We start from the raw sequence: 13,352 nt of genomic DNA on the forward strand, positions 1-13,352 counted from the left end.
TCTATGCATATACATACACACACACATGCACATACACATGTTTACACATATTTATATACATAAGTTCTTATATAATTTGTGTGTTCATGTAATTGTATTTCTACATCATTTGAGGTAAGTTGCGTAGTCATGGCCTTAAACTCTAAATGTTTCAGTATATGTTTGTTAATAGGGATATTTTACATATTCATAGTAGTTATCCATTTCTATAAACTTAACATTGATACAGTACTTTAATCTATTACTCAGTTCATTTATTTATTGTCTATTTTATTCTTACCTATTATTCATACTTCAATTTTGTCAATTCATCCAGTAATCTTTCTATAACTTTCCTCCCTCCATTTCAGTATCTAGTCCAGATCACTTGTGGTGTCTCTTTACCCCCCCTTTAATCTGGAATATTCCCACAGCCTTTATTTTTCTCTTGTGGTATTTGTTAAGGATACAGTTCCCCCCCATCACACACACTTTTTCAAGTAGATTGCTCCTTAATTTAGGTTTGTCTAACGTAGAACCAGACTTTCGATGTTCTTTGCTACTTAATACACTGCCTTCGGGGTGCTGAGTAAATATTTATTGATTTAGTTAAGAACTTTTCATGACTAAAGTGTATCATAAAACTTGTTTTAAGTTATCTCCTAAACAGTGTTTTCTTGGTTCCATGTGAATTGTCCATATGACCCAAAGGTCTTCAAAATGCTGTACAGTGCCAGTTCTTAATAATGAGACTGTCAGTGGGAAAACTATCAGATAAAATGCTGGAGAGGAAATTTTAGAGCTCTCAATCGAGACTAAAAGAATTTGCTAAATGAGAGTGTGTGTTGGTCACTTAGAAAATTGGTGTGACAGAGTGAGATTGCCGGCTCTGTTGTAGTCAGAAATTGAATCGGACTGAAATCTGCTCTCTTACTCATGTTAAACTTGAACAATCTCATACCCTCCCTCAGTTTTTTTTTCTTTCTCCCTGAATTGCCCTGTTTACTCCAGGTGGTTTTTATGCTAAATTCTTCCATTTATCTACTTCCTCTTTTAATGCTGATAGAGCATTGAATCCTGTTCAAAGGTAATGTTCACAGATATGCTTTGTACCCCACCCTTTTCAGTGTGTGTGTGTGTGTGTTTGTGTGTGTGCGCATAGTGGGGATTGAACCCAGGGCCTCGTGTAGGTTAGACAAGCACTCTATTGCTAAGCTACATTCCCAGCCCTATACCCAAACCTTTTGCGATGAAAACCAAAACCAGTAGAGTCACTTTTGCCAGCTTTTCCCTAGAAAACCCTTTTTCCTTTAGTCAACATTGATTACTTGAAGAAACAACTTATGAGAGGCTGTTTTGTAAGGCTAAACCACATTTTCTCAGACTGTGGTTATTACCTATTGTGATCTTTACCAGTGTACTGCTAAGGAATCTAGTCAGGGTGCAGATGAGCAAGCAATTTACTCTATGCCTACATGTCATGGTTGAGGCTCTTGGCAGGCTGCACCTTCTTCTTGCCTTCTTTTTTTTTTTTTTTTTTTTTTTTTAACCAAAGATTGAACTCAGAGGCACTTAACCACTGAGCCATATCCCCACCCCTTTTTTATATTTTATTTAGAGACAGGATCTCACTAGGGCCTTACTAAATTGTTGAGGGTAGCTTTGAATTGTGATCCTCCTATCTTAGCCCCCTGAGCCTCTGGGATTATAGGCATGCACTACCATGCCCTGTTGCTTCTTACTTTATTAGAAGTAGATATTTGGCTTCTGGGCTTTTATTTCTTCTGTAGTCTTATGAAGATAGAGTTTTCCCTTTTTTTATTATGATTTTTAAGACTGAGATTTGATAGTAGACCATTGGTACGTAGTTTCCTGTTAGAGACAATGCTAGGAATATATGTACTCATTAGCCAGTTTGTTCTGGCATGACTCGAATCCTGTTCCTTATTGCTTTATTCCTCAGATTTTGCTCACATTTTTGACCAGTTACTATTCTATTAGCAGTATAGCTACCATTAAGAACTAAAGGTCATTCTTTCAAGTACAATGGGCTCTGGAGCTAGCCTTTGAACTCTATGTTAGAAGGTCTCTGAGCTGGCCTGGCACATTGGCGCTTGCCTGTAATCTCAGCCACTCAGGAGGCTTAGCCAGGAGAATCATGGGTTCAGAGCCAGCCTCAGCAACTTAGTGAGACCCTGTCTTTAAATAAAATACAAAAAAAGGGACGGGGGATGTGGCTCAATGGTTAAGTGCCCCTGGGTTCAACCTTTGGTACTAAAAAAATAAAAATAAGATCTTCAAACTGTCTCTATCTGGCACATAAGAGACTTTATGTACTTCTGTACTTCATCTATTCAGAGGGGTACACCAAGACTGAGATTTTTTTTCAAGGTAGCTTCAGGAAATGGACCACCTGCGGTTTAAAGTACACACAATTATTATTCAGGCATTTAAAAATGTTTCAAAGTATTTATATTGATTGGAGAAATGCTAAAATATTTTTTAAAAATACACAAAAATTACATATATGGTAGGCTCACAGTTATGCAGAAAATATAGAAAAGTTAAAAGAAAATATATTCATATCTAGACTAGGAATGTAGCTCAGTGATAGAGCATGTGCTTGGCATGTGAGGTCCTGGGTTCCATTGCAGGCACTGAGGAAGAAAAGGAAGGGAGGGATGGAGGGAAGATTAGGGAAGGAGAAAAAGGGGGGAGAGAGAGAGAGAAAGAAAGAAAATAGAATCATCAATTGTTAGACCAATGAGTGACATTTCTTTCTACTTTTCATTTTCTAAAATTTTAAAAAATATATTTAATTGCTTTTATAGCTAAATCAACTTTATTTTGAAAGTACTTTTCCATAATATGCTTTAACTTTAAAATGTCCCTGGGGAGACATGAAAGCTGTTGAGTCATTGAACTGGGATGCTAATTTGCTGCTTGCTCCAGAGTTCAAAGCAGTGAGTTCAAGTCCTGGTTTTCCTAATTATATAGCCCTGGAACTACTCTTAATCTTTTTTCTTTCTGGAAAACTGATACAAGTAAATTCAAATGCTCATTCTGACTAGCTATGTCCCGTTACCTCTCAAGTCGAGTTAGGTCATTTATAAGTGGGAATAACATCTTCCTCTTAAGGTTGGTGTGAGGCTTAAATGGAGATTTTTTTAAGCCATAAAACGTAAAGTACAATATATATGGAAAGATATCTTGGTAAATTAACTTTCAGTGTACTGTAACTAAAGGTGTTGCCCATATATTGAGTTCATAAGAAATGATCACCCTGGGGCCAGGAATGTAGCCCAGTGGTAGAGCGCTTATGTAACGTGTGTGAAGCCCTCAAAAAAACAAAAGCAAAACCCAACCTTGATTGACATGAGGTTCTATTTTTTTATTTCCCAATCAGAGAAGACCAGGTAAACTTCCGTGGATTCATGAGAACTTTGGCTCATTTCCGACCCATTGAGGACAATGAAAAGAGCAAAGATGTGAATGGACCAGAACCACTCAATAGCCGAAGCAACAAACTGCACTGTAAGGAACTAGACTCATCTGACTTAAAATATTTGCTTTGCATTTCTTACAAATCATGTATTTACTTGTTCATTCATTGAATAACATTTACAAGAGCAAAGTGTTTTAAATGCTTGGACTGTGGAGCTAAACTGGCTATGTTTGAGTGCCAGCTATACCTCCTTTTGGCCTTGGAGGTCTTTGGCATATTACTTAGGATCTTTGGGCCTGTTTCCTCTTCTGTAAAGTGTGATGTCAAGGGATTCTATATGGATTTGTTGTAAAGATTAAGTGAGTTAATATATGTCAAGTACTTCAAATAGTGCTTTATGTATGCTAAGTAGTCAATAAGTGTTACCTGCTGTTGTTGCTGTTATTATTTGTGTTTGTGTGTGGTACTGGGATCAATCCCAGGGTTTCCCACATGCTGAGCAGGCAGCCTACCACTGAGGTGTATCCCCAGTCCATCTGCTGTTATTATTATTATATAATTCATTGAGTGTCTACTGTGTGCCAGGCACTGGAGTAAATCCTAGACTGACAGTTGTGAGCCATGCTCTACCTGTGGGGAATAATGACAGTCCTCCATGCATCTGAGAATTTGATAAATACTGGATGTGACTTAAGGAGTAGACAGCTGGGTTAGTGCAAGATTTAATTTTTGTCCCCTTGCTTCTTGCCTCCTTTCTTTGGGTACTAAACAGATTTCCATTCTGCCCTTATTGGTTCATGTTATATTGCTCAATCCCTTGCAACACTTCTCCAAGAAGTTGAAGTTGAATTTCTCATTTCTTTCAACAGAAGTTAAAATTGAAATTGTTTGAAACTGATTGAGCTCAAGCTTCTCTGACAAAGACAACAAATATATGTAAATTATAACTATAATGTCAAATTTATATGCATTTGAAAATGGCACATGAGACTTAAAATTTAGTTTAAATTTGCAATCCTCCTGCCTTAGCCTCCTGAGCTGCTGGAATTGCAGGCCTGTGCCATCACACCCAACAGATATTTTCTTATAATGTTACAGATCAGGAGTTGATGAATAATTAAAAAAGTCAGCTATAGAATAAATAGAAGGAAATACCAATTTTAATAGAAGCTGTAAGGAAAAGGTAGGCTATTTTTCCTTGCATATTCACATACTACTTTTCTGTGGATCCTGGGTTAAGCAATATTCTCAGGCTGGGAATGCACTCAGTGGTGGAACACTTGCCTGTGATACAGCACCATTCACACACACACACACACAAGCAAGAAGAAATGATCTACAAGAACCCTTCTGTTCTTAAATAAGGAATTACTCCTTTTCCTATAGACACTGTAACCATACATAAGCATCCCTTTTTAAAAATTCTTCCTTGGGTTCCAGGAGCTATGGTGCATGCCTGTAATCCCAGTGGCATGGGAGACTGAGACAAAAGGATTCCAAGTTCAAAGCTAGTCTCAGCAATTTAGCAATGCCGTAAGCAACTTGGGGGCGACCCTGTTTCCAAATAAAAAATTAAAAAAAAAAAAAAAAAAGGGCTGGGGATGTGGCTCAGTAGTTAAGCACTCGTAGATTCAATCTCTGGTACCAAAAAATGAAAAAATTCTTCCTTTGACTAGCACAATGGTGCATGCATATAATCCCAGTTATTCATCAGACCAAGGCAGGAGGATGGCAAATTCCAGGCCAGACTCAGCAATTTTGCAAGGCTCTAAGCAACTTAGCAAGACCCTGTCTCAAAATTAAGAAATAAAAAGGACTAGGGATGTAGTTCAGTGAGTGGGTAAAACACCCTTGGGGGGCTGGGGTTGTGGCTCAATGTTGGAGCACTTGCCTGGCATGTGTGAGGCACTGGGTTCGAGTCTCAGCACCACATATAAATAAATGAATAAAATAAAGGTCTATCAACATCTAAAAAAAATTAAAAAAAAAAAAAAAAAAAAAAAAAAAAAACCCTTGGGTTCAATCTCCAGTACCAAAAAACAACAATAAAAATTCTTCCTTTCAGTAAGGCATAGGTGCCTATAATCACAGCTGCCACGGAGGCTAAGGTAGGAGTATCATTTGAGCCCTGCAGTTTGAACTCTACCATTTTAGACTAGACCAGCAACATAGCAAGCCTGATCTCAAACAAAACAATTTCCTTTTTTTTTTTTTTTTTTGAACTGAAATGTCTCTCTGCATAAATTTTCTACATGATAAACATGTAATTGAAAATAAATCTCTAAACCCAGTATTTCTTTCTTCAGGCTTTATGCCAGTTCTTTTAATATCTTCCTTATGGGGTAAAGGTTAGTTTTTTGGATAGTTTCAAATTTGCAAGTTGAAAAAGTTCTGAAAATTGGTTTCACAATAATGTGAATATACATAATATTACTGACCTATAAACTTAAAAGTGGTTGAGATGACAAATTTTATATTTATGACCACAGCAAAATAATTGTGCCTTGAAACTTCTAGTTGCTTTCTTATAAATATGCTCTAGCATTATCTCTGGGATCAAAATAAAATATCATTCCCAAGATTTGTTCTCATGGGCGCACAGTTGGATTACAACTATTCTTATTCTAAGTGTTGTGTAACTGTTGCCATAACCTGATACTTTGTTGCTTTGGGGTGAGGGTAGGGGTGCTACAAGGCAGACAGGCACCATGTGTGGTAGCATCATTTTAGATTTGCCTCTAAATCTTGTTTTTATGTGTTGCTGGACCCAAGTGCAGTACTTCAGTTTATCCCTCATTCATTTTGTTAGATTTAGTCCAAACATTTCTGACTTGTCAAAATCCTTTTTGGTTCTGAGTATACGTATTTGTTTATGTATGTATATATTCATTCATTTATTTATTCCTTCATTTATTTATTCATTCATTCATTCATTCATTCATTCATTTTCTTCTGGTGTTGAAGGTTGACTCCAGGGCCTCACACACCTAGGGAAGTGCTCTACCGCTAAGCCAAACCTCCAGCTCCCTGAGTATGATATTCACTATACCTGTGAGTTTCCACTCAACCAGAAACATCAACTATTTGGTTATTACAACGTCAGTGAAAAGTTACAATGAAAAGAACAAGAAGAAGCAGCTGAAAGAGCCCTATATCATAATACTGGCTACTTCTTTCTTTTGTGACACAAATTGTTGTCTTTGGATTTTCCAACCTATTGTGTCATTATATACAACAGAATAACAAGGTGGACCTTATTAAATACCTTCTCGAAATAGATTTTATTTTGTTTTTATGTTTTTGGTACTGAAGATTAATCCAGAGGGTACTTTGCCACTAAACTACATCCCCAGGCCTTTTTATTTTTTATTTTGAGATAGGATCTCTGTAAGTTGCTTAGGGCCTCGCTTGCTGAGGCTTACCTCAAACTTGGTGACCTTCTGCTTGAGCCTCCATGTTGCTGGGATTACAAGCATGTGCCACTGTACCTGGCCTGAAATCTATTTTATACCAACAAACCCCGTAGAAGGAATATGCAAAGAGAAGCATATGAACAGATTTCTCTTTTGTTTTTCCTTTTTTTGGAGAGGGGCGTAGGTCTTGTACTACCCATGCTAGCCTCCCAACTCCTGAGCTCAAGTGATCTTCCTGCCTCAGCTTCCTTAGTAACTAGAACATTCAGGCTTTTGCCACCATACCTGGTAGGTTTTTAATTTTTATTTTGGAATCATTAGATTCACAGGAAGTTGAAAAATATGTGTAGGAAGATTCCATATATCGTTCACCCAGGTTACCTTAGAGGTAACATCTTACTTAACTATTATATAACAGGAAAACTGGGAAATTAACATTGATACAATCCTCAGAGCTTATTCACATTAGACCAAGGAAGTATGTGTGTATGAATGAAAGAGAGAAGAAGAGAAGTTGTATGCTGTTTTATCACCCTTATAGCTTCATATAACCACCTCTACATTTAGGACATTACACTACAAGACTCACTTGAACTCCCTTATAGCCATACCTCCACTCTCCCTCTTCTATCCTCAATTCTTAATCCCTGGCAACCATTAATTTACCCCAACTATATAGTGTTGGGGTTTTTGGGTGCAGGGGACTAGGGATTTAAGGCAGGCGGCTCATACCCCTGAGAGCTACATCCCTAACCCTTTTTATTTCTTTATTTTGAGATTGGGTCTCACTAAGTTGCTTAAGGCCTCGCTAAGTTGCTGAGACTGGCTTTGAACTTGCAATCCTTTTGCCTCAGCCTCTGAGTCACTGGGACTACAGGTGTGTGCCACTATACCTGGCTTCTTGCATTTTTTCAGTAATTCATTCCATTTTATTGCATTCATTTATTTTGTGGTATGGTTGCACCACAATTTGTTTAGTCACTTACATATCGAAGGGCATTTTGGTTGTTTCCAGTTTGGGATTATTACAAAAAAAGCTGTTTTGAACATTCATGGTACAATCACTTTGAGAAAGATGGCAGTTTCTTAAAAAACTAAATATGCAACTCCTGCTACCAGAAGGTACATTCCTATGCATTTAATCCAGAGAATGAAGACTTATTATGATCATTCAAAAATCTGTACATGAAAATTTATAGCAGCTTTTTAAAGAAAATTTCAGCCATTCTAATAGGTATGCCATGGTAGCTCATTGTGGTTTTATTTTGGATTTTCCTAATGACTATTGATGTTGAAAATCTTTTTATGTGTTTGTCAAATGTCTAATCATGTCTTTTGCCCATGTTGTTATTGAATTGTTTTCTATTTTAGTGTTAAGTTGGAAAGTTCTTTATTCTAAAAATATATGTCCCTGTTGGATTTGTGGTTTGCAAATATTTTCTCTTTTCCTGTGTATAGCTTGTTTTCATTTTTTAAACATGGACTTTAGCTGAACAAGTGTTTTTAATTTTGATGAGACCCAGTTGATTTTATTTTTCCTTTTATTGGTTAATGGCACATATAAAATGAGAATTTTTTTTCCTAAGTGCTCTATCATCCCCAACCCAAGGATGATATTTTATGAGGGCCTCATGCATGCAAGGGCAAGTGCTCTAACACTGAACTGTATGTATCTCAACCTATTTAAAACTTTTTTTTTTAAATTTTGAAGCAGGGTCTTGTTTAGTTGCCCAGGCCATCCTGGAACTTCTGATTCTCTTCTTTGACCTTTCAAAATGATCTGAGATTATAGGCATGTGCCACCATACCCAGTGAAGTGAGGACAGTATTTTTTGTGTTTGATTCCCCCCCCCCCCCCCCATTCAGGGAATAGAACCCAGGGCCTTTTGTCCAGTAGGCAAGCACTCTACCACTGAGTTACAAACCCAGCTCTTACATATTTTGCCTTAAGACATTCCTATATGAATAGGAAGGCTTAGGGTGTAAAACAACAACAATGATGAGTTTACATCAAATCTTTATTTCTTAGAGTTTGCTCCTTGTAACCCTAACCCCCTGGAATTTTTTTTTTTTTTTTTTTTTTTAAGTTCCTTATAATGCTTTGAACTTGGGAAACATAATCATTGTTTTAATATCTTTTGGGGAAACTGCAATGCATGATAAAACATTAAACACTTAAAAATTGTGCAGTAAATAGCCGGGCGCTGTGGTGCTTGTCTGTTATCCCAACAACTCAGGAGGCTGAGGCAGAGGACGATCACATAAACCTGAACAGTATCAATTAACTTTTTTTTTTTTTTTTTTTTTGTATTGGGGATTGAACTCAAGGGCACTCTACCACTGAGCTACACGCTCAACCTTTCTCATCCTTTTTCCTATCTAGCTTCTACCTATAAGAAAACAAAAGACCCTTAATCTTCTGAGTTTGGCTTATTTTGCTCTCAAGTTCCATTCATTTCCTACAAATGATATAATTTTATTTTTCTTTATGGCTGAATAAAACTCCATTTTGTGTGTGTGTGTGTGTGTGTATCACATTTTATTTATCCATTGATGGACACTAAGCTGGTTCCACAGTTTGGCTATTTTGAACTGTGCTGGTAGAAACATGGGTATGCTTGTATTGCTATGCTTGCTGACTTTAATTCTTTAAGATAAATATCCAGGAGTGGTATAGTTGGGTCATATGGTAGTTCCATTCCTAGTCTTTTGAGGAACCTCCATACTGATTTCTGTAGTGGTTATACTAATTTATGATCCTACCAACAGTGTAAAAGTATTCCTTTTTTTCTACGTTCTCTCCAGCATTTAATATTGTTTGTATTCTTGATGACTGTCATTCTGACCAGAGTAAGATGAAATATAAGTGTAGTTTTGATTTGCATTTCGCTAATTGTTAATGATGAACTTTTTTCAAGTTTGTTGGTCTTCTTCTTCTCCTTTTTTTTTTTTAATGGGGCTGGGGATTTGAACCCAGGGCCTTGTGCTTGTGAGGGAAGCACTCTACCAACTGAGCTATATATCCAGCCCCTGTATTTATTCTTTTAAGAAGTATTTGTTTAATTCATCTGCCCAATTTTTTTTTTTTTTTAAACACCAGTGTTTAAACTTTTATTTCACACCATGCAAGGTCAATTATAACACATTAAAAAGTGACAACAGGGGGCTGGAGAGATAGCTCAGTCGGTAGAGTACTTGCCTTGTAAGCACAAGGCCCTGGGTTTGATCCCCAGCACCCAAAAAAAGAAAAAAAGAAAAAAGAAAAAGTGACAACAGCTATAAGCTGCAATTTTACATTTATACATTGGAAATGTTCATTTTCAAAAGCTGAACGTAATTACCATATTGTCTAACAGCTAAGCTTCAATTCAACTGCTTATACAGATAACATTTACTATGAAAAACAATGATTTTGTATCTAGCCACATTCTATGATGCTAATTATTTGACTAACAGATCTTTGGGAGAACCAAATGATTCAATCTTTTTCACAGTATCTATGCCGTCCCTAACAAATCCAAATCCTACATGCTTAAAGTCCAAATGTTCTGCTTTGTTCATTGTATAAAAAATTGAGAATTATTAGTATTTGGGCCTTGATTGGCCATAGAGAGTAAGCCAGGACCAGTATGTTTCACATCAAAGTTCTCATCTTCAAATTTATCTCCATAAATGGACTGTCCTCCTGTTCCATCACATTTCGTGATATCTCCCCCTTGGCAAACAAAATCAGGAATTACTCTGAAAAATGGAGTTCTTAAAACCAAAGCCCTTCTCTCCAGTGCACAGTGCTCTGAAGTTCTCAGCAGTTCAAGGAACAAGGTTTGAAAATAGTTCAAACATTCATCATCCGCACAAACATCAAAAAATGCCACAGGATTTGTCTCCTTTGATAACTCTGCTGCCAGAGATACCTCTCCTTTCTGGAGTTTCAATAAATTTTGTTGACATTCTTCAAATTTTTTCATAAAAGACTCAGCCATTTCTTTTGTTTTAAACCTCACTGCAAGTTGTTCCACTTTTGCTTCTCCATCAGCATAATCTGAAGCAGTCCAAACTAAAGCATTATTTGAAATATTTAGGGGTTTTATACCCATTGTTTTGGTGGTAACATGGTTTGCACAGACTTTAAACACCTGGTCTCTTCTCATTAGGGATCCAATAGTAATTCTTCATTGTTTGCTAAAGAATCTTTATATCTCCAACAGCTCGCTCCTTCCACTGACTGACGTCTATCCCACCTATAAAGTTTGGCTCTCTCTTTAAACAAAATTTCTTCATCTTCTTCTCTAGATTTTACTTCTATCTTTAGGACCAAAGGCAAAATCCCCAGAATTACTGGAAGCCAAATCTGCAAATGATAGTCCTCTACCACTTCCAAATCCAAAGGAAACTGTTCTACTTTCCACTTGGCTTGTAGATTCTATATAAGTCTCCTTTCTAGTAGACAAATCTACAGGTTTATCCACAGTTCCAGCGGAAACAGATGATGAACTAATACGTTTGCTAATAGAATCAGGTTCTTCAGATTTACAGAAAAATGTTGCAGTCACTTCAGTCCCACCTGTATACACACTGTCACTTGTGCTAATTATTTCCTCACTTTGGGATTTCTGAGCTTCCTGAACTTTTAGAAGCTCTGACTGAAAGTCTTCCCCATTTCCATTGTCCTCATGAGTATCACTGCGGACTCCACAAAAAAATGTAGGTGGGAGCTTTATTGAATCTGGTTTTGCTTTCTCTTCAACTGTTGGTTTCTTTTCCCAAACAATAACACAATCTTTCTCATTATCTGCTAGATTTTCTTCTAATGGTCTATGTTTTTCTGAGTCATCTAGATAGAGTTTTCCATTAAGTTTCTTGACAGCCATTTCAAAATCTTCATCTTGGCTGGGGATATAGCTCAGTTGGTAAAGTGCGTGCCTTGCATGCACAAAGCCCTGAGTTCAATCCCTGGCACCAAAAAAACAAAAACAAAACAAAACAAAAAATCTTCATCTTGCGCCAGCAACCAGAACTGATGACAGCTGGAGTTCTAGCAGCGCCCACCATCCCTGATCGCCTGGGCCGAACTTAGCAGCCTGCCACCTTGTGCTGGGCCCCCGGGGTAGACGCCTGGGTCGCTGCAGCATTCCCTTGTAGCTGCCCAGTGCCACTGAGCAAGAAAAGCCGAATGCCGCGGGCGCCCGATTGGGCTTGCCCGCTTATTAATTGGGTTATTTGATTTTTTTTGATGTAAAGTTTTTTGTTTTTATATAGTCTAGATATTAATCCTCTTTCAGTAACTAGCAGATTTTCTCCCATTCTTTACATTCTTGTTTGTTTTGCAGATGTTTAATTTAATGCCATTCCATTTATTACTCTTGGCATTATTTCCTGAGCTTTAGAGGTCCTACTGAAAAAGTTGTTGCCTGTGCCTAAATGTTGTAATGTTGACCCTGGGTTTTCTTCTAGGAGGTGCATAGTTTCTGATCTAATTCCTAGGTCTTTGACCCATTTTGAGTTGATTTTTGTGCAGGGCCCCAGAGCAACATTTGTATCAGCTGTAATGGTACCTTTGTGGCTCTTATTGTTGGTTTCCTTTGAGTGGTGCACAGTGGAATTGATGGGTTGTGTGAAGTGACCTAACTTACAGAACCATGTAAGGGTTGGTTTTTGCTTTTGGTTAGGTTTTTGTTTTGTTTTCAGTACCAGTGATCAAATGCAGGGGTGCTTAACCACTGAGCCACATTCCCATCCCTTTTTATTTTGACACAGAGTCTTGCTCAGGTGCTTCAGGCCTCACTAAGTTACTCAGGCTAGTCTCAAATTTGAGAATCATCCTGCCTCGACCTCCTGAGTTGCAGGCATGCACCACTGTGCCCAGCTTTGCAGTTTACTGAGAAGAGACAAAACACTACAGAATTTCCACTAATTTCTTGCTTTTTTCAACCAGTTGCTTTTCGACTGTATGATTTGGATAAAGATGACAAGATCTCCCGTGATGAGCTGTTACAGGTATGTGGGGAAGCTGTGTGACAACTCACATGTGACAAAATACTATGACTCATATTTAAAGTGTTCAAAATTGTAGATGATGAAATACCCGGGTGGTGGTTCAGCACTGGATCTTCCATAAGAGTTATAGATCACTACCATGCTAAAGGACATTTTGAAAGGTCTGAACTACTGCATACAGAAAAGAAAATTCGGGCTGGGGATATAGCTCAGTGGGTAGAGTGCTTGCCTTACAAGCAGTCAAGGCCCCGGGTTCAATCCCCAGCACAGCAAAAAAAAAAAAAAAAAAAAAAAAGAAAATTCACCAAAACAAAAGCTGCCAGTGCTTTGCTCTCTGAACAAGGGAATGGTAAACTTGCTGACTTTGGAGTGACTGGCCAGCTGACAGATACACAAATTGAAAGAAACACCTTATGGGAACTCCATTTTGAATGACTCCTGACTCCTGGGTTACTCAACTGCTGGCCTATGATTCAAAAGTTGCATTTGGTCATTGCAAATTACTGCTATTGAACTAG

General features: G+C 37.6%; 1 protein-coding gene across 2 annotated transcripts in view; it reads left to right on the top strand.

Moving 5' to 3' along the window:
- CHP1 (calcineurin like EF-hand protein 1) overlaps nucleotides 1-13,352 on the top strand; it is a 40,522-nt gene that overhangs the window by 21,827 nt on the left and 5,343 nt on the right. For both annotated transcript variants that reach the window (XM_079129031.1, XM_079129030.1), the window contains 2 exons: nucleotides 3,386-3,513; nucleotides 12,773-12,834. In XM_079129031.1, the coding sequence (XP_078985157.1) occupies nucleotides 3,386-3,513; nucleotides 12,773-12,834 (190 nt within the window). The remainder of the gene's footprint in view (nucleotides 1-3,385; nucleotides 3,514-12,772; nucleotides 12,835-13,352) is intronic.

This window comes from Sciurus vulgaris (assembly GCF_902686455.1).
Source record: "Sciurus vulgaris genome assembly, chromosome: 2".
In the NCBI taxonomy this organism is placed as follows: Eukaryota; Metazoa; Chordata; class Mammalia; order Rodentia; family Sciuridae; genus Sciurus; species Sciurus vulgaris.